The 21603-nt window shown below is 39.6% G+C and overlaps 1 protein-coding gene across 4 annotated transcripts in view; it reads left to right on the forward strand.

Annotated features, from left to right (window-relative positions):
* The window catches only part of SYTL4 (synaptotagmin like 4), a 70438-nt gene that overhangs the window by 33579 nt on the left and 15256 nt on the right, over positions 1 to 21603 (forward strand). For 3 of the 4 annotated variants that reach the window (XM_066356950.1, XM_066356951.1, XM_066356952.1), the window contains 11 exons: positions 557 to 772; positions 911 to 1020; positions 1244 to 1346; positions 11762 to 11863; positions 12355 to 12430; positions 14800 to 14881; positions 14994 to 15097; positions 15985 to 16077; positions 17182 to 17360; positions 17656 to 17758; positions 19588 to 19749. In XM_066356950.1, the coding sequence (XP_066213047.1) occupies positions 557 to 772; positions 911 to 1020; positions 1244 to 1346; positions 11762 to 11863; positions 12355 to 12430; positions 14800 to 14881; positions 14994 to 15097; positions 15985 to 16077; positions 17182 to 17360; positions 17656 to 17758; positions 19588 to 19749 (1330 nt within the window). The remainder of the gene's footprint in view (positions 1 to 556; positions 773 to 910; positions 1021 to 1243; positions 1347 to 11761; positions 11864 to 12354; positions 12431 to 14799; positions 14882 to 14993; positions 15098 to 15984; positions 16078 to 17181; positions 17361 to 17655; positions 17759 to 19587; positions 19750 to 21603) is intronic. The other variant, XM_066356954.1, reaches the window with a different exon arrangement.

Consider the following 21603-nt stretch of genomic DNA (forward strand, 5'->3'; position numbering starts at 1 on the left):
GAATCTCCATACTGTTTTGCATAGTGGCTGCACCAGTCTGCATTCCCACCAGCAGTGCAGGAGGGTTCCCTTTTCTCCACATCCTCGCCAGCACTTATTCTGTGTTGTTTTGTTGATGAGCGCCATTCTGACTGGTGTGAGGTGATATCTCATTGTGGTTTTAATTTGCATTTCTCTAATGATTAGTGATGTTGAGCATTTTTTCATATGCCTATTGGACATCTGTATGTCCTCTTTGGAGAAGTGTCTATTCATTTCTTTTGCCCATTTTTTAATTGGATTGTTGACCTTCCTGGTCTTACGTTTTAGAAGTTCTTTATAAATTTTGGTTATTAACCTCTTATTAGTTGTATTGGCGAATTGGACTTTTTCTTATACCTCTCATCTGACTTTCAGAGGAACTTGTGCATGAGGTTTAAAACTCCTCATTGACTTTGACTGGGCTCTGAGGTAGTTGCTTTCATAGAACAGAATACTTTTATTGTCTCTACCCCCCTATATATCTATTGTATACAGATCCCAAATCCACTTGTGCTTCTCTTCTGGGTCCTGGCAGGCGATTGAAGAATGAATTACTGGAGATAAAGAGGAAGGGGGCCAAGAGGGGCAGCCAACACTACAGCGATCGTACATGTGCCCGGTGCCAGGAGAACCTGGGCCGTTTGACTCCTAAGACCAACACTTGTCGGGGTTGTAATCACCTGGTATGCCGGGACTGCCGTATCCATGAAAGCAATGGTACCTGGAGGTGCAAGGTGTGCACCAAGGAAATGTGAGTGTCTCCTATGTCTGAGTAGGGAGAGGAAATGAGGCCCTGGCTGTGGTGACAATTTCTTACATCAGCCCTTTGTTGGTTGAATGTCAAGGACCATTCTTTATCACTCTGTCATTTTCTTTTATTCCTTCCCAGAGAGCTGAAGAAGGCAACCGGAGACTGGTTTTATGACCAGAAAGTGAATCGCTTTGCATACCGCACAGGCAGCGAGATAATCAGGATGTCCCTGCGCCGCAAACCTGCAGGTACCAGACCTTTCTGGAGGTGGTTCCCTGAGATGTTTGACCTGCATGGGTGGTCCTCTGGTGTGGAATCCTTGTGTATTCTTACTAGTGATATCTTCCCTTCATGGGTTCAACCTTTTTGTGGGTAATATAAGGATTCTATACTATCCCTTCTGCAAATGTGATGCATTCCCCTTTCTCCCCACATCACCACCACTTTGCCATGCTTTTGTTTATCTTGAAGTGAATAAAAGAGAGACTGCGGGACAGTCCCTCCTTCATCAGTCACAGCTAGGTGATGTGTGGCCAGGAAGAAAGATTGTTCAGGAGCAGCAGAAGGATCCCAGGTAAGAACCAAACAATCCTATCTTTTTTTTTTTTTTTTGTATTTTTCTGAAGCTAGAAACGGGGAGAGACAGTCAGACAGACTCCCACATGCGCCTGTCCGGGATCCACCCGGCATGCCCACCAGGGGCGATGCTCTTTCCCACCAGGGGGTGATGCTCTGCCCCTCCGGGGCGTCGCTCTGTCGTGACCAGAGCCACTCCAGCGCCTGGGACAGAGGCCAAGGAGCCATCCCCAGCGCCCGGGCCATCTTTGCCCCAGTGGAGCCTCGGCTGCGGGAAGGGAAGAGAGAGACAGAGAGGAAGGAGAGGGGGAGGGGTGGAGAAGCAGATGGACGCTTCTCCTGTGTGCCCTGGCCAGGAATCGAACCCGGGACTTCTGCACGCCAGGCCGACGCTCTACCACTGAGCCAACCGGCCAGGGCCCAAACAATCCTATTGAGAACTGCTACTCATCCCTTTAATTCTATTTTTTTTAAATAATAGATATTCATTATAGGAAAATTTAGAAAGTATAGAAGAGAATAAAGAAGGATGAAATAATATTTCCATTACTACTACCCATATGTAAACATGAACACTTTGGCATATTTACCTTTTAAAGACAATTTGAAGACAAATACAAATAACACATACCTATCATTAAAAATTTAATCAGTATAGGAAATAATAAAGAAAGCAACAAATCACCCAAATCTCTACGCCCCCAGTGTCCACATTATGTGAAAATTATTTCAGATATCTTTTGTGTACATATAAAGATAAAGGGATGCATAAATGGAGAGGCAGAAAAAAAACTTTGTAATAGAGGATCATAATATATTAAATTAAAAACATCTTGCTTAATTTTACTTGACTGTATCAGAATAAGACACTGAAGTAAAGTTGAAGAAATGCAAATCTTGCCTGACCAGGCAGTGGCGCAGTGCATAGCGCATTGGACTGGGATGCTGAGGACCCAGGTTCGAGACCCCGAGGTCGCCAGCTTGAGCGCGGGCTCATCTGGTTTGAGCAAAGCTCACCAGCTTGGACCCAAGGTCGCTGGCTTGAGTAAGGAGTTACTTGGTCTGCTGTAGCCCCATGGTCAAGGCTCATATGAGAAAGCAGTCAATGAACAACTAAGGTGTTGCAACGAAAAACTGATGATTGATGCTTCTGATTTCTCTTCGTTCCTGTCTGTCTGTTCCTATCTATCCTTCTCTCTGACTCTCTCTGTCCCTGTAAAAAAAAAAAAAAAAAAAAAAAAAAAAAAGTAAAAAGAAATGCAAATCTTCAGATACTTTTTTTTACCATAAAATATTTTAGTTATTAACATCCCTCTAAGATTAAGAAAAAATATTATGAAAATATTGAGCCATTAGTAATTTTTAAATGTATTTTGTAAAGAAAATTTTTGAAATAAAATTTACACACCATACAGTTCATCCATTTATAATGTACAATGCAGTGTGTTTTCGTATATTTACAGCATTGGGCTACCCTCGTCTCAATCAGTTATAGAACTTTCATCGCCTTAGAAGAAAACCTGTACCCTTTCGCTGTTACTCTTGCAGCTTTCTTACCCTCTTCAATCCCTCAGCAATCAATAATCTACTTTTGATTTCTATATATTTACCTCATTTAAGTGGAATCACACAATATGTGGTCTTTTGTGACTGTCTTCTCTTACTTACCATAGTGTTTTTAAGGTTCATCCGTGTGGCAGTATGTATCAGTACTTCATTTCTTTTTATTGCCAAATAATATTCCACTGTATGTAGATACCATATTTGTTTATCCATTCATCTGTTGATAGACATTTGGGTCGTTTCCAATTTTGAGCTCTTGTTAGTGATGCTGTTATGAACATTCATTACAAGTTTCTGCTTGGACATATGCTTTAATTTCTCTTAGGCAGATAGATATTAGGAGTGGAGCTGCTGAATCAGTCATTTAGTCATTTTTAAAATCTACCTGTTTCGGTATTATACATTATCAGTGCACTTTGCTATGCAAGAGATTAGATTTCTTACACTTCCTCTCAACTCTTTCCCCTACTCCATTTTTATTACTCAAATTATTATGTCATTTACATTCTGTTATGCTATCATAAATCATCTGCTTGTTTTATGTTTGTTTAGTTTTAGTTCATATTTAAAATGATTGTATGCTTATAACCATGTGTTGTACCATGATTTCTTTGTATTTCTGAATTCTTTACTTGTCCTTAGTTACCTGGAATTTTTCATTGAGAAGTTCTTTCAAGAATGGCTTGCAGGTGCTATTTTTATTTTATTTTTTTTATGTTAAGAATGTCTGTCTAGTGCCTTTATACTTGAGTGATATCTTGGCAGGATATTACATTCTTGGATCATGCTTTCTTAAGAATGTTGTACATATTACTGTCTTATGCCACTGAATATAACTGTGAAGAAGTCTGAAGCTAGCTAGCTAGCTCTTGTTTTTCTCCCTTGTATAGGTAACTTACTCTGTGTGTGTGTGTGTGTGTGTGTGTGTGTGTGTATTTGTGTGTGTGTGTCTGGATATGCCAGAACAAATCCCTTTATTTTTATTGAACTTTAGTGACTTAATAAGGATATATCTCAGCGATGTATCATTTTTCCCTAGTAACAGTGTACCCTTGATGAGTTCTCCCTTCATTGCTGGAAAATATTTTTTGTACCATACACTCTGAACTCTTTTTCTGTTTCATTTGTTAAGTTCTCTACCTTAGGGACATTGGATTTCCTTATTCTCCATTTCTGTTCATTTCTTTTTTCATTAAATGCAAGAGAAAAAAGAGAAAGGTGAATACAATTAAGCATGATTATCCTAACCCTTTCCTCTGTGCTATTACTTTGATTTTCAGCCATTTCTCTCTTCTTCCTCTCTTATTCCCTCCCTGTCTTCCTTTGTGCTATTTCTCATTTATTTATTTGAATGAGTTATCTTATTCAGGTTTTAATTTGTTCTTTCTTCTCAATCTTCCTTTTCTTCTAATTTTGTTACTTTAACTTGTATTTGAGCTCTTCTGCTTTACCAAACCTATATTCTTATTCAATTCCTAGGCAGTGTAAGACTCACAGGAAAGCGGTTTATTTTTCTAGGGCTATATTCTTCTCCAGAATGGGTTCTTCTTTCATTTTGCAACTTATTTCTATCCACCCCCCACCTATTGGCATATTTCTATATTTGAAAGATTATTTTTTTCCCATTTCACTCATTTTTATTTAACATGGGAAGTTCTGCCTATATATTTTGTTACCCCTGATATAGTATGTGTGAATTCTTCTTGATAGGCTTCTCAGCTCAACTTGAAACAATTTAGCTCTTTCCCACTACTACCTATACTTTAAGGATAGAATTTCCTTTCTGTATACTTTTTTTGTAATCCTAGGGGAGGGGCAAAAGGCAGCTTGAGGTGCTGAGTTTTAGTTTCCTGAAATTCTCTTAAATGTCTCAGTTTACTCAACCCAGCTCTGAATGTGCACTCGAGCTCATACCAGCACCCTGAGAGATGGCACACTCCAGTAGTCCTGTCTGCCTCTGCTGGGGTCTTCCAGGGTTATCTGGGACTACAAATCCTGAGGACTTTTGTTTTCCTTTACTTATACCAGAACTGCCTAGCCACTCACTCATTCTGTACATCTCCACATTGGAAGGAGTTTTGCTGAGCAGAATCACTTTTCTGTTTTCTTAGCCATGATCTTTTGAACGTTTTGGCTTAAGACTTTGTGCTCCTTTCCTCATCTCGTTGCTGCTAGTGAATTTCTGGCTTTTTATTTGTGTTTTATTTCTAACTTTACCTCAGCTAAAGGCAAATAGCCTTTTCACATTTTATATGATTGTTGAAAATCTGTATAGAAATATATCAATGAGTAACCCCGCTGCATCTGCCCTGCACAGTTACTGTTAATAGTTGTTAGTAGTTTTGGTGAATGGACTACCAGACTGTCTAAATGTACACATGAATTGGCTTCTTAATTTTTTAAATTTTATTTTTCAATTACAGTTTGCATTCAATATTATTTTGTATTAGTTTTAGGTGTACAGATAGTGGTTAGACAATCTAATACTTCACAAACTGTTTCCTCTGATATTTCTTGGCACTGCACAGAGTTATTAACAATATTATTGACTATATTCCCTATGCTATCCTTTACATCCCTGTGACTGTTTCTATAACTACCAATTAGTACTTCTTAATCCCTTCATATTTTTTCTTTTTTAAATGTTATTTAGAAAATTAACTTTAACAGCATGACATTTATCGATAAGAGTACATAGGTTACAGGTAAACATTTCTATAGCATTTGAACTGTTGATTATGTTGTATACCCATCACCCAACCTTCATCTTTTTCACCCACCCCCTGAACCCCCTTCCCTTCTGGCAGTCATCAGTCTGATACCTGTATCTATGAGTCTACTTCTATTTTGTAATTTCATTGATTTTGTTCTTTAGATTCCACATATAAGTAAAATCATATGGTATTTCTCTTTCTCTGACTGACTTATATTACCATTTGCAACAGTATGGATGGACCTAGAGGTTTCTTAAAATTTTAATTAAAAAAAGCTGTAATATATGCACATTAAGTGAACAAGGAAGAACTTTAGAATTAGAAACCTGAAACCTGTATAATTATGTTAACCAGTCTCACCCCAATAAAATAAAAAAAAACCAAATCAATAATACAGGTAATTCAATAGAAAATGGGCAAAAGAGTCGAACAGATATTTCACCAAAGACAATGTACAGATGTGCAATAAGTACTTTAAAAGATACTTAACATCATTACTCACTACAGAAATGTAAAGTAAAATCACAGTAAGATACTATTGTGGACTAACTAGAATGGCTAAAATTTAAAGGACTGATCATACCAATTGTTTGTGAGGATGGAGAGCAAATGGGATAACCATACACTGCTGGTAGGAATGTACAACAGTTGAGCCACTTTGAAAATCAGTTTAGTAGCTGTTTTTATTGTTTTGTTTTGTTTTTGACAGAGACAGAGAGAGAGTCAGAGAGAGGGATAGATAGGGATAGACAGACAGGAACGGAGAGATAAGAAGCATCAATTCTTTGTTGCAGCACTTTAATTGTTCATTGACTGCTTTCTCATATGTGCCTTGACTGCGGGGTTTCACCAGATCCTTTGCTCAAGCCAGCGACATTGGGCTCAAGCTGGTGAGCTTTGCTCAAACCAGATGGACCATGCTCAAGCTGGCGACCTCAAGGTTTCGAACCTGGTTCCTCTGCATCCCAGTCTGATGCTCTATCTACTGCGCCACCACCTGTTCAGGCCAGTTTAGTAGTTTTTAACAAGTTAAATGTGCACCTATCTTGTGATTCAACCAGAAACAAAAGCATGTATTCATATAAACACTTATATATAAATATTCATAGCAGGTTTTGTTTTTGTAATAACCAAAACCTAGAAACAACGCAAATGTCTATCAACAGGTGAAGGGATAAATTGGCATTTGTTTATACAGGAATCCTATTCCGCAGTGAAAAGGAGTGGACTACTGATACATGCAGCAGTATAGATGAATCTCAAAATAATAATGCTGAGTGAAAGAATCCAAACAAAAAAGAAGATACACAGTATGATTCAGTTTATCTAAAATTCTAGAAAATGCAAATACAAATTTTAGTGACAGAAGGCTGGATAGATTACATAGGGGAACAAGGAAAGTTTTGGTAGTGATATATGTGCTCACTATCTTTTTTTTGTAGTAATGGTTTCATGAGTGTACACACATGTCAGAACTCATCAAATTGCAACCTTAAACATGCAGTTTATGTCAGTTATAATTCAAGGTGTAAAAGGAATGAAAATATAACATCAATATCTTTCTGTGTCTGCACCAAGGGTCTATTAATATCGTTCAGTTTTTGCTTTTTGTATAGTGTTTCCTTGTATGTATATACAGCAGACCCTTGAATAACATTGTTTTTGTTCAACGTCATTTTCTTACAACACTGAAAAGAAAAACAAAAACTTGATTCCAGGCTGGGGCCACTGTCTGTGTGACATTTGCATGTTCTTCCCATGTCTGTGTGGGTTTTCTCTGGGTACTCCAATTTCCTCCCACATCCCAAACATGTGTGTGTTAGGTTAATCGGTGTGTCTAAATTGTCCCGGGGTGAGTGAATGTGGCTGTGTGTGAGTGTCTTCTGTGATTGGAAGGGCATCCTGTCCAGGGCGGGTTCCTACCTTGTGCCAGGAACTGACAGGCTCTGGCCACCCATGGCCCTGAACTGGAATAAGCAGGTTGAAAAATAATGATCTTACTTGTTTTTATTAAGTTTTCTTAAATGTATGTATAGCTCACATTTATTTCAGTATTTAATATTAAAGTGTTTGGGGTCTTTATTTAGAACTTTGGTGGTGTTTCTGTGACCAGAAATATGCCACAAGTACTTAACTGTTGTTTATTTCAGTTATCCTGTGGTAAAATTTGTTTTGTTATAGCTTGTTTCACTTAAAATCTCAGTGTCGAAGAACCTATAGATGACGTGATATGAGGACTTATACTAGTGTGATTTTTATCCACATAGTCTTGGGTGGGTGGCTCCACTCTTTTAGGTGATGAGACCCCCTTTTTCCTTTGTGGGTAGGATAAGAATGGCTTTTATGTCCTGAACCTGATTAACATATTTGACATCATCGGTCAGAATGTAATTTCTGAATCCTACTGCTTCTGGCTGTGTATGACCTCTTGTCTCATTGGACCCAGAGACTCTTATTTATCCTAAACATGAAAACAGATTAAGTGGCCATAAATGATATTTTTCATAAAATTATGGAGCTTCAGAGATAATTTAATTCAACCCTCTAATTTTACAGAAAAAAAAAGGCAGGATAAGTGATTTATTTAAGATCATACAGATAGTTAAAGCCCAGGACTCCCATCTCTTAGTTTATTACTTTACTGCACTGATGTCAAATAATTGCTTTTTTTGCCCTAGGGTTGTTTATATCAGCTCTGGATCTGTATGCATTAATCTTTAGGGAAAAATACAAGAAGAAAACAATCTCCGTGGGCCATTGTTAAACAGCCTCTCTGGAGGAATGGTTCCACTTTGTCTTCTTTATTCTTTGGAGCAAAGGGGAAAAAAAGCATAATTTTAAAGTAAAAATGAAATCAAGCTCCCTTCTGTGTCTTGGACCAAAAAGCTAATACATCTTTTAAGAAATGACTGTTGTTTCACCTCTTGCATACCTAGGATTTCAACCACTCCTGTCTGTTTTCATAGAGCTATCTCAAACAGCATATGATAACTTGAGAAGTTTATTGTTTACTGCCTAAAACATAAGTTTTGGTTACTTCAGTCTTTGTTCATTTGTTATTTAGTTCATTTATTAACAAGTGTCTATGAATGTCTACTACTTGGAAGGCATTGTTTTAAGCAGGGGGACACATTGATGAATGCAACAAAGCCCCTTGCTTGTGTAGCTTAAATTTGGTTGTAAGAAACACAGACAATAAATAATCAAGTAAATATAATGTATATAAGATGTTGACAAATGCTATGGAGAAAATGAAGTAGACTAAAAAGATAGGGTGTGCTAGGACAACATGTGTGTGCATACGCTGTTTTATTAAGGTTATCCAGAGAAAAGTTTTAATAAGGTGACACTGAACAAAGACATGAAACAAATGAGGGAGCAACTCCTGAGAGTATATGGGGGAAAGCATTCTAGGCAGAGAAAGCAAAAAATATAAAGACCCTAAAGTGAGTTTGTGTTCGGCCTGTTTGAATAGTCTGGAACTGAGTTAGGAGAAGGGAATGGTAGGATATGGAGACACAGATGGGGTGAAAAGTAGATCATGTAAGCCTTTGTCAACACTTGTAAAGAGTCTGTCTTTTACTCCATGTGCGATGGAGGTCTCTTAGTGACATGATTTTCTTTTCTTTTTTTAAATTGAGGTAAATTCACATGGTATAAAATTAATCATTTTAACACTCCAAAAGTATACAAGTCAATGGCTTTTAGTACTTTCAGAATGTTGTACAACCATCACCATTATCTAATTTTAGAACATATTCATCACTCCAAAAATAAACTTTTTACCTATTAAGCAGTTATTTCCTGTTTCTCCCAAGAGAAACCTAACCTGCTTCCTTTTTCTATATATTTGTCTAGTCTGAACATTTTGTATAAATGGAGTCAACAAAATTTAGCCATTCATGTCTGGCTTCTTTAACTTTGCATAATGTTTTCAAGGTTCATCCATGTTGTAGCATGTATCAGAACTTCATTCTTTCTTACTGTCAGTAATATTTCACTGTATGGATAGACCACATTTCATTTATCCATTCATCCATTGATAGACACTTGAGTTGTTTCCATCTATTGCCTATTGTGAAGAATGCTGCTATGAATATTTGTGTACATTTTTCTGTGGACACATGTTTTCACTTATCTTGGGTATATACTTAAAAGTGGGATTGCGGCCCTGGCCGGTTGGCTCAGCGGTTGAGTGTAGGCCTGGTGTGTGGAAGTCCCGGGTTCGATTCCCAGCCAGGACACACAGGAGAAGCGCCCATCTGCTTCTCCACCCCTCCCTCTCTCCTTTCTCTCTTTATCTTTCTCTCCCTTCCCACAGCCAAGGCTCCATTGGAGCAAAGTTGGCCCCGGCACTGAGTATGGATGGCTCTATGGCCTCCCCCTCAGGTGCTAGAATGACTTTGGTGAAAACAGAGCGATGCTCCAAATGGGCAGAGCATTGCCCCCTGGTGGGCATGCTGGGTGGTTCCCGGTCGGGCGCATGCAGGAGTCTGTCTCTCTGCTTCTAACTTTGGAAAAATACAAAATTCAAAATACACACACACACAAAAAAGTGGGATTGATGTGTCATATGGTAATTCTATATTGGATTCATATTTTGAAAGCTCATTTTGGGTGTTGAATTGAGGATAGATTGTGTGGGGACAAGGGCAGAAGTAGGGAGTTTAGTTAGGAGGCTATGGCAACCATCCAGGAGCTAGATGGTGGTGGTTTGGAGCAGAGTAATGACAATAGAGGGAGTAAGAACGAGTCAGATTCTAGATATACACTGAAGATAGAGCCAAGAAGATTTGCCAACACATTGCATTTGTATTGTGAGAGAACAATGGGAATCAAGGATGATTCTTGAGAGTTTTGATATGAGAAATGAAAGGAGAGATTTGCCATTTGATGAAATTGAGGGAAGAGCAGGTTTGGGAGAAGATTAGGGCTTTGGTTTTGGGCTTGCTGTGCTTGGACATCCAAACAGAGATGTCAAGTAGGTTCTTGGAAATAAAAGTCTGGTGTTTGAGTGGGAGGTAAATTTAGAAGTTATTAACTTATAAAGAATAAGAGGCTATAAATAAGATCACTTAGGAATAATTCTAGATAGTGAAGAGAAGCAGTCTAAGAAATAAGCCTGGACACATTCAAAGATTAGAGGTCTAGGACCAGAAGTGGAAAGACCAGCACAGGAGACTGATCAGGAGTAGCCAGTGAGGTCAGAGGATCAGGAGAGTGGTGTCCTGGCAACCAAGTGAAATTACTTCAGATACTTGAACAATAATATATATATATTTTTCCTTGCTGCTCTCACAAAATCCTTAAGGTAAGAAGCCCAGGAATTGTATCCTTTCCTTTAGAGATCAGGGCTGTACTTTTGAATGCCTAAGGTCATACTTCATTAAGCTGAAAAAGAATTCTGGCTTTCTGAATACTGTCTTCAAACCATACTGCCTATTTATGTATATAATGTAAGTCTCACTATGGGCACTAAGTCAGGGATTCAGTCGACAAATATTTGAGTGCCCTCTCTATGCTAGTTTCTCTTCTGGGCATTGGGAACACAGCAGTGAATAAGATACATTATCACTGATCTGAAGGAACTTAGTCACATGGAGAAAAACATTAAACAAATCATCCATTTAAGTTATTGATCAAATTAAATGACTGCTATGAAGAAATCAGGATGCTTTAAGAATACATAGACTTAGGGTGGCATGGGCAGAGAGATCTGGAGGGACTGACATATAAGGAGAGACCTGAAGAAGGGGTAGGTTCAGCCAGATGAAGAAGAATGACCACTGTGAAAAGAATATCCCAGGCAGAGAAAAGAGGGAGGAGGGACAGCATTGTCATATTCAGGGGACCAAAAGAGCTTCATCATTATGAAACGTAAAGTATTAGGTGAGGTGGAGGGTAAAAGATGAGTCTGGAGAGGTGAGCAGGGATCAGGTCGTAAGGATTTTCTTGACATGCTAGGGAGTTTGAACTCAGTCTCAATAGCACTGGGGAACTGCTGAACAGTTTTGAAAGTATACTCAGGTATTTCTCTTAGAAAGATCAATTAGGTCAACACTGAATGGATTAAAAGGAAGCTCTCCAGCAGGAGAGCCTCCTTCCTTTATATCTTGGCTCTTGGCTTTTATTCTAGTGTGCCATTTGAAGTGCCCAAGCCAAAAGGTGGAAAGAGTACACTGGAAGCTGAGAGTGAGAGTCTGGACAGCTACACGGCTGACTCAGATAGCGCATCCAGGTGAGACACCCTCCCCCCACCAAGTCCCTGCACATCTATTCAACCCAAGTTCCCATTTTGTTCTATAGCATCAGGATGCAGGGCTCCTGTGCCTTCCGTGTTCCTGACTTCTCCTAAGCAAGTCAGATGAAGTCTTTTCTCTGACCTTGCCCCAAGTCCTTCAGTAGCAGTTCAGCTGTTGTCTCTAATCATAGCCTGCAGGAGCATGGTAACTTCCACAGGCTGCTGTGACTTGGAGGAGTCTTCCTGGACAAGTAGCAACAGATGCTGCTGTCCTTTAGTAATGGGGGTGTGTTTGTGTTTGTGCAAAGTTGCTTATCTGATCATCTGTGTTCCTTCAAGGAAAATTTGATGTGAAGTTTACCTTCTGGATTTGGTTATTACAGTGATTCCAAGCCAGTGGTTCTCTTTCCATACGTATAGTTTGGGTCCCTAGAGAGAAGGGGATGGGAAGGAGGTGGTTTTGTTACAACTCCTGTATCTATTTCCAGGAGAGACTCTCTGGATAAGTCTGGCCTCTTTCCAGAATGGAAGAAGATGTCTGCTCCCAAATCTCAAGTAGAAAAGGTAAACTTCTCTCATCCATTCTCTCTTTCTTTCTCTCTCTTTTTCTTTACCCCATCCCTTACTCCTCCCCTCATTTTATTTCTCAAGAAAAATTTAAATAAAAATTTTAACTAAACAAAATTTAGTTCAGATTCACTTCAGAGCATTTTTTTAAAAATTTGCTTGAAACATGTGAGAATATAGGTTTTGTACAACTTCCTAGGATTAAATTAAATTTCTAAGTTAAGCTTTTCTTTAAATTTGTAATAGTTTAGTGAAACTCTGAGCTTTATTCTTTTTTATTTTTATTTCTTTTTTTAAATTTGGTTTTTGATTACAGTTACATTGAATATTATTTTGCTTTAGTTTCAGGTGTAAAAACAGCACTTACATATCCTGTACTTTTACAAAGTGATCCCCTTGATGTTTCAAGTGCCCACCTGGCACCATACATAGTCATTCCAGTATTATTGGCTATATTCCCTATGCTGAGATTTACATTTCTGACTATTCTGTAACTACGAATTTGTATTTCTTAGTCCCTTTACCTTTTTTACTCAGCCACCCCAATGCCCCTCCCCTCTGACAACTGTCAGTCTGTTCTCTATATCTATGAGTCTGTTTCTATTTTGTTTGTTTCTTTTAAGTTTGTTCTTTAGAGTCCACATATAAGTGACATCATGTTATTTTTCTTTTGGTGTCTGACTTATTTCACTTAGCATAATATTCTCTGGGTTTATCCATACTGTCACAAATGGTAAGATTTCATTCTTATTTTTGGCCAAGTAACAAATACCTAGAAGTAGAATCACTGGGTCATAAAGATGTTCCATTTATAATGTTCTGAGGAACCTCCACATTGTTTTCTAAAGTCAATGCACCACGTTGCAATCCCACCAACTGTGCACAAAAGTTCCCTTCTCTCCACACCCTCACCAGCACTTGTTGTTTGTTGATTTATTGATGATAGCCATTCTGACTGGTGTGAGGTAATAGTTCAATGTGGTTTAAATTTGCATTTCTCTGATGATTAGTGACATTGAGTATCTTTTCGTATGCTTCTTGGCCATTTGTATGTTCTGTTTAGAGAAATGTCTATTCAGGACTTCTGCACATTTCTAATTTGAATTGTGTCATTTCTTTGGTGTTGAGTTTTCTGAGTTCTTTATAAATTTTGAATATGTTCTTCCATTCAGTTTGCATTCTTTTTATTATGTTGGTGGTTTCTGATGCTTTGCAAAAACTTTTTTATTTTGATATAGTCCCATTTGTTTACTTTTCTTTTTGTTTCCCTTGCTTGAGATGATATATCAGGAAAATATTACTAAGGGCAATGTCAGAAAGTTTACTGCCTTTTTTTTTCTTGAATTTTTATGGTTTCAGGTCTTATACTTGTCTTTAATCCACTTTGAGTTTATTCTTGTATATGGTGTAAGAAGATGATCTAGTTTTATTTTTTGCATATATCTGTTCAAGTTTCCCAACACCGTTTATTGAACAGACTGTCTTTACCCTATACTTGCCTTGAGAATTTTTTTTAAATGATTCCATCCAAGTGTAGGCTGTTTGCTGCTGGCAAAGCCTACAACTGAGTGCAGGCTTGGCAAGGTGGGGCCTAAAGGAGTTGACAGGGTGGGTTTATGTAGCTCTCCAGGTTGGTGCTGTATGGAGATGAGTGTTCAACCCTGGATCCGATGGTGTCAGTGTGTAGTGTGGAAGAGGGACTCAACACAGGAACATTGGTAGCTGTCCCTTTAACCCTGTCTCTGAAGACACACAACTCAATTTCTCTCTGTATGATGCTGATACCCTCTGAACTGTCGTTCCTATACTGGATCCCAGCGTGAGTGCCTGCAGCGAGATTTTGTGCACTCTTTTCTTAGAGGTCACCTAGGTTTCCAGCAGTCTCCCATCTCACCCAGCTGGACAGAATCTCTGCTGATTTTCAAAACCCGATGTTATGTGAGCTCTTCTTCCATGTACTGGTACCCTGGACTAGGAAGCCTGGCATGGGGTTGAGACCTCTAGTTCTGCAGAGTGAACTCTGCAGCTGAGATACCCCTCTAGATTCTCAACCATGGCACGTGGGTGTAAGGCCAGCCCTTTTTGCATCTTCGCCCTTCCGACCAGTCTCAAATTAGCTTCTTCTGTATATACTTAGTTATAAAACTTTTAATCAGCTAGTCTTCAGGTGGTTATCCAGGTTGATTGTTCTATAGTTCAGCTGTAATTTTGATGTGATCCTGGGAGGAGGTGCGTATAATATCTACCTACTCCACCATTCTGGATCAATTCCCCAAACCTTATTCTTTTTGAAGCTATCCTTATTTACTCCATTCTTTTACTTATTCAGCTGTCCTTTTCTATTTCTGTGCCCTATTCCTTCCTAGGAAACTCAGCCTGGGAGTCAGAATGTCGATGAGAGTGAAATGATATTCAAGAAGAACACCAGAAGGATTCTCAGGCCTTCAGGTAGCTGTTTTCCCTTCATGGCCTCTTGATATCATTCTGAATACCCTTGATGGGTTCTTGGTATGGAGAATAGTAGGTCTCTTTTGATTTGGGATTTTGGTCTTCCACTCAGAATATACTAAATCTGTGATTGATCTTCGCCCAGAAGATGTGGGGCATGAAAGTGGCTCCTTGGGAGACAGAAGCAAATCTGTCCCTGGTCTCAATGTGGATATGGTAAGTACCTTTATACTTTACTTGGACACTATGTGAAATTTTATTTATCTAGAGTTGATTTTAGTACCTGGTAATCTCTATCTACCTGTGTAATTCTTTAGGACAAGGCAACATGAATCTTTATTTTCCCAAATTACTAAAGTCAATCTGGTTGCTGAATTACTAAGAATAGGACTGTCTTCATTGTCTTTTTTTTTTTTTGTATTTTTCTGAAGTTGGAAATGGGAAGACAGTCAGACTCCCGCATGTGCCCAACCGGGATCCACCTGGCATGCCCACCAGGGGGCGATGCTCTGCCCATCTGGGGTGTCACTCTGTTGCGGACAGAGCCATTCTAGCACCTGAGGCAGAGGCCATAGAGCCATCCTCAGTGCCCAGACCAACTCTGCTCCAATGGAGCCTTGGCTGTGGGAGGGGAAGAGAGAGATAGAGAGGAAGGAGAGGGGGAGGGGTGGAGAAGCAGATGGGTGCTTCTCCTGTGTGCCCTGGCCAGGAATTGAACCCGGGACTCCCGCACGCCAGGCTGACGCTCTACCACTGAGCCAACCGGCCAGGGCCTTCACTGACTTTTTTATCTTCCATACAGTACTTGATATATTGTTAGATACTCAAATAAATACTTATTTTGAATAAAATGTAAATTGATGGCTAGGCTGGGGCTGTCAAATGAAAAAAAAAGATAATCATGTTTGTTGATGTTTGAGAAAGATGATTGGAATATAGTTTAGAAGCCTGAAATGGAGGACATAAAAATTAGGATATGAGTATGCATGTTCACATGACACCTCAGAGCTTAGCGACAATTACAGCTCCCACTAAAGGAAGGATATTCGCCTTTGAGCTATTTCTTATTTTTGTTAACTCTGAATCTTGATTTATTACTATAGGAAGAGGAAGAAGAAGAAGAAGACATTGACCACCTGGTGAAGTTGCATCGGCAGAAACTAGCCAGAAGCAGCCTGAGAAGTGGCTCCTCCATGGTAAGTTCTATTAGTTCTTTGGCTCTAGATATATTGCAATACCAGGAAGGAAGAAAGCACCTCTTTGGTGCAGAGTCATGAGCTAGGGAAATCATTCTAGTCCCTCTTTCCAGGTAACTTAGAGGCATTTGTCCTCATCCTCAGATTAGACCGTAGTTGCTTACTATACAACTAGATGACTTCCTGAGCCTCTGCCCTAGAGGTTGTTATGTCAAGTAAGAATTAGGGCTAGAGATGTACTTCGTCACAGCTTTGGGAGCTGTAACCTGTAACTTCTCCGCTAAAGAGTTACTGAGGCCATGAAGGAAGCAAGACCAGATTTCTTCATCAGACCTCAACTCAAATCTCACATTCACAGGTACTGAGTGTCATAAGAAGGGCCCTGGCAGGATTAATTGGCATCAGGGTCTGATTAAGAAGCAACGGTATTGATCAGAATCATGAAATTTAAAGAACCTTTAAGAATCAGGGCCTAGTTACATCGTAAGTGTGAAGATTGATGTTTAGGAGGAACAAGAGCTGGGAACCAGGGTTATTAGAGTTTGTTCCTATTTACACACAGGAAGGGAAGAGCAGGCTTCACTACTTGAGAGGAAGATGTCTTTTTGCCTCTGGTGAGGCTTTCTCCCCAATTCTGACCCATTTACCTCTTTCTGTAGGCCTTGATATGAATAAGGCAGATAAAAGCAATCCATAGATAATGAAGGCACTTTGTTTTAATTAGCAGCTGTCCTCTTCTGGCCAGTGTTTTAGCACACATAACATATACCAATAATGAACTTAGATCTGCCCTGCCTGTATACTGTGCCCACTTTCTGGGGCAGGTGACAATTAACAATAAAATGTGGAAAAAGATGGGAAAAGGAAAAGCTAAGAGCCTGTGTGAGCCATGCATGAACTGATTTATTAACCTAAATGATTATGAGAGTGCTACTAGATGTCTCTTATGCTCTGAGTACAAGATTGTTAGGACTGGCTGGTTGCAGGAACTTTTGAAACTTTTATTTTATTCAGTGACTATGGTTTTTATCATGAAGAAGAATGTGAGCCAGGTGAGCAGGGGAGTATGCTTTCGCCAGATGTTTGTGGGTACTTTATCTTCAGAGTACGATAGGCAGCACCATGAGCATCTACAGTGAAGCTGGCGATTTCGGGAACATCTTTGTTACTGGAAAGATTGCCTTTTCCCTGAAGTATGAGCAGCAAACACAGACTCTCGTTGTCCATGTGAAGGAGTGCCACCAGCTGGCTTACGCTGATGAAGCTAAGAAGCGCTCTAATCCGTGAGTGTTTCTATAGTGTGACCGATACTCTGAGAGGTGAGCTCAGACCCTGGTATCTATTCGGGAACCCTTGAACTGATGTTATCACTTCCTGGGCGGACAGTGCTGTGTGGTTGAGAGTGATTAGGAGAGATGTGGGAAAGGGACCAGAATTGGGGAAATGCAAGAATAGCATGTCTAAGAGGACTTGATGTGACATTTTAAATTCCTCATGGCATATGTATATGGATAGCAGGGAAGTGAAGAACGGGTTAAGAAAAGACGGTAATTACTCAGTATTCTCCTTGGTTTCCAGATATGTAAAGACTTATCTGCTGCCTGACAAGTCCCGGCAAGGAAAAAGAAAAACCAGCATCAAGCGGGACACCATCAATCCACTATATGATGAGATATTCAAGGTAAGTATCTAGCCACTGAGAGCAGAAGAAGGTGCTCTGCCTTGTGCACTAAGTAAGCTGTAGCTATTCCTTTGCAACGTGGTTGTTTGACATGGTTTTCAGTAGCCATGTCTGTGTCTGAGGATACACTATGGGCATCTGTTCACATCCAGACTTCCCAGCAAAAAGAGCAAACGTGATCTGGCTTTCTTGGATTGTTGTCAGGTTGGACTCACATGGCCACAAATATCGGTTTAAAAAGTCATTTGGAGGATCCAAAGTGACAGCAGAGTAGATAGAAGTTACTTACCTTCTCCTAGAACCATATCAAAATTACAACTAAACTATGGAACAATCAACCTGAATATACATCTGAAGGCTATCTGAACCGAAGTCATAACTAGGGACATACAGAAGAAGCCGTGTTGAGACTGGAAAGATGGGCAGAAACGTGAAAAGGGCTGGCCATGTACTCAAATGTGGTGGTTTGGAATCTGAAGGGATACTTCGGCTGAAGAAGTCCCCCCAGAAGAGCAAGGGGCCTCAATCCCATGCTAGGCTACCTAGGCCAGAGCACCAGAGTTGGGGAGAAGAGCCCATATAATATCTGGCTATGAAAATCAGAGGGAATTGCATCTACTCTGGTGTGACAGGAGACTGCTCAAAACCCAGGTGCCCTCTTAAAGGAGCAGTGCACAAAATCTTACTTGCAGGCACTCACCCTGAGCTCTACGGAAGGGACAGTGGCTCATAGGAGACCAGGATCACACAGGGAGACAGTGGGTTTAGTGGCTTTGGGGAAAGGGCTAGAGAAACAGCCAGTGGTGTTTCCGTATTGGGTCTCTCTTTTATACACCCCCAGGTGCCATCTTTCCTAGACTAAGCACTCCCCTCCATACGGCATCAGTCAGGAGAGATGCACCAGTCCCTTCCCACCCAAGGCCCTGGGCCCTGCCAAGATCACTTCCAGTGGAGAGATCAGCTCATCACCTCCAGCCTAGACCCACATGGCAGTCTTTCTTGAAAACTCTCAAGGAAGTTCAGGCAAATTCAGGGAGTGTCAGAGACACACAGGGAAAGACTGAGTTCTGTGGCTTTAGGTTGAAGACCAATCTTTTTTTCCACATATGCCTGAGAAGATGCCACTGTTCCTGTGTTTGGCCATTCTCCACAATTCCACAGCATCAGCCTAGCGAGATATACTAGCTCCTCTCTGCCAACTCCCTCAGGGTACACCTCACTGCCAAATCTGCAGGTTTCAGATAGGTAGCAGCTGGCCTTGGCATACACTGAGACTTCTGCTGAGTGACTGCAGACCCATTACTGGTTCCTACTTTGAATCTGTATAAAACACTCACCCCTACCTGTAAACTCACCGAGAACCTGCCTCATGTAACTCATGTACTCCCAGAAGCTCTTTTAGAAGCTGAATCTAATGGACAGCCAGCAGGTGATGACAAGTGTCAGGGTGCCTTGGGACTTTTTCTGACCTTCCTGAGGCTCATTAATGGTGGCAGCAGCCTCGGTACATAGGTTGGCCTCCCCAGTGAGAACCTAGGCACAATAAAAGCAGCTACAAGCCTAGGATTGCCTTGTGACTCCTAGCAGGTAGCCCTGGACTGGCTACAGACAGTGTCTGAAAGTGACATGCACTGGAGTCCCTCCCAAGAGACCCCAGAACCAACACATCGGTAAGTGAAGGCTTTGAATGAGGAAACTCACAGTGCTTAGGAACTAGGGTAATTTGATATTTAGTACTATGGACTTTGGGTATGGTTGCTCAGATTTTAGAATAATCTTTGCTGAGGAATTATTACTAATTATCTTGGGCTTTTTTTTTTTTTTTACAGTATGAGATCTCAGAATCTCTCCTGGCTCAGAGGACGTTGAAGTTCTCAGTTTGGCATCACGGTCATTTCGGTAGAAACACTTTTCTTGGAGAAGCAGATGTACAGATGGATTCCTGGAAGCTTGATAAGAAGTTGGACCATTGCCTCCCTTTGCATGGAAAGGTAGTCTGCTTTTACAACTTGCCAGTTTGGATCTGAGGTAGAATTGTCTACAGTGTCCTCTGCTGGTACCTGCTCCTAATGTGTTTGAATGTGCTCTGCTGTAGAGTTCTAGTGCACCCTGCTGGAGATTTTGAGTTTGACAGTAATTTCAGTTGCACTTGTATAGGTGGGGAAGGATGAAGCTGTAGTTTCCTTTGAAAAGTCTTTCTTCTGTATGCCTCCCTTTGCCTCTTAACCTCCCACAGTCTGGGAATATCCTAACATCCTAACTTGCATCTCTTCTCCAAGCTAACCTTTTGGTACCCTAATCTGCACTCCTTTGCCAAGCTAAGCTTTTTACTAAAGAAGTGGGAAGTGAAGCAATGCATAGAGTTCCCGTTGCTATACTCTTGGTCACACAAGCCAGGGGACTGGAGATGGCACCACAGGTGACAGTGTAGCAGTGAATATAATAATGCCTGAATACAGATCTGGATTTGAATCCTGGTTGTGCTGTTTGCCAGCTAGTGAATCCACCTAATTTATAAAATAACTTAGATAAGTCATTTAACTTCTGTAAGCCTTAGTTTCTTCATCTATGAAATGGAGAAAATATTCTTCTTTTGCAGGATTTTATGCAAAGCATCAATTAGTGCCTGACACATAATGGGCATTCAATAGGTTATTGTTATTCTAGTTAAGATGAAGTTGCTAAAACAGAGTTAGGGCATCTTGATTATTTGAACTGTTCAATGGCAGGGTTCTTTTGTAAAAAATTTTTACACTAGCATTTTAACTGCTAAAAATAGGACATGGTGTATAGACTATTTTTGGAAAGATAGTCAAGAAACTAGTAGTAGTGGCTGCCTCTAGGAAGAGAGACTGAGGTAGGAGGGAAATTTAGTTTTCTCTATATGCCATTTTTACAATGTTGGAACTTTTTACCATGCGTATGCATATATGTGTATATATATATATATATATATATATATATATATATATATATATATATAATATCACTTATTAAGAAAATTTAGAATAAAAGGATTTATATATACATGGTTCAAAATTAAAACCACATAGATATGTATAAGAACAGTAGGCTCCATTCCCTAGAAATAACCACTATTTATCAACTACTTGGATATCTTTATAGAAATTTTGTATGAAGCAGCACAGGTACACATATAGACTTATATTTTTTTTCCTTTTTACACATGTGAGCCCACACAAACCTCATTGTGTATATATATTTTGATTTTTTAATTTGATAGTTTATCATGAGCATCTTTCTATGACATCACTTATAGTTCTATTTCATTTTAATTGCTATCTAGTAGTCTTTCATGTCCCTGTGTTATAATTTATTTACCATTTCCCCACTGATGGTCATTTAAATTGTTCGGAATTTTTTTTTTCTGCTGATAAATCTATGCTGTAATATATCTTGGCCTTCTTTTTCTAATGGAACTCTAGGAAAAATTTCTGGTGTTGGAATTGCTGAATCAAAGGAAATATACATCCAATATTTTGATGCAGTGCCCTCCAAAAAAAAGTAACATATTAAATTTGTCCCTTTAAATACTAGTAAAAACAGGAAATAAATGATCACAAAACTATAGCATATTATTAACAATTTAGAATTTCTTAAGTATTTGGCACACAAGTCATTCTCTCAGGGGCCTGTGGTTGATATAATTATATTGGAAATGTTACTGTAAACCATCATGAACTACCACCAATGAAAACATGTCACATCAAATGAAAAGCTGTATTAAACTGGAGGTATTTGCCCTTTGCAGTTACTTTGAGCCAGAGTGAAAATATGCTACTGAAACAAACACCATTTCCAGCTTATGCTAAACTCTAAGTCTT

The sequence above is a fragment of the Saccopteryx leptura genome, chromosome X, assembly GCF_036850995.1.
Source record: "Saccopteryx leptura isolate mSacLep1 chromosome X, mSacLep1_pri_phased_curated, whole genome shotgun sequence".
NCBI lineage: Eukaryota > Metazoa > Chordata > Mammalia > Chiroptera > Emballonuridae > Saccopteryx > Saccopteryx leptura.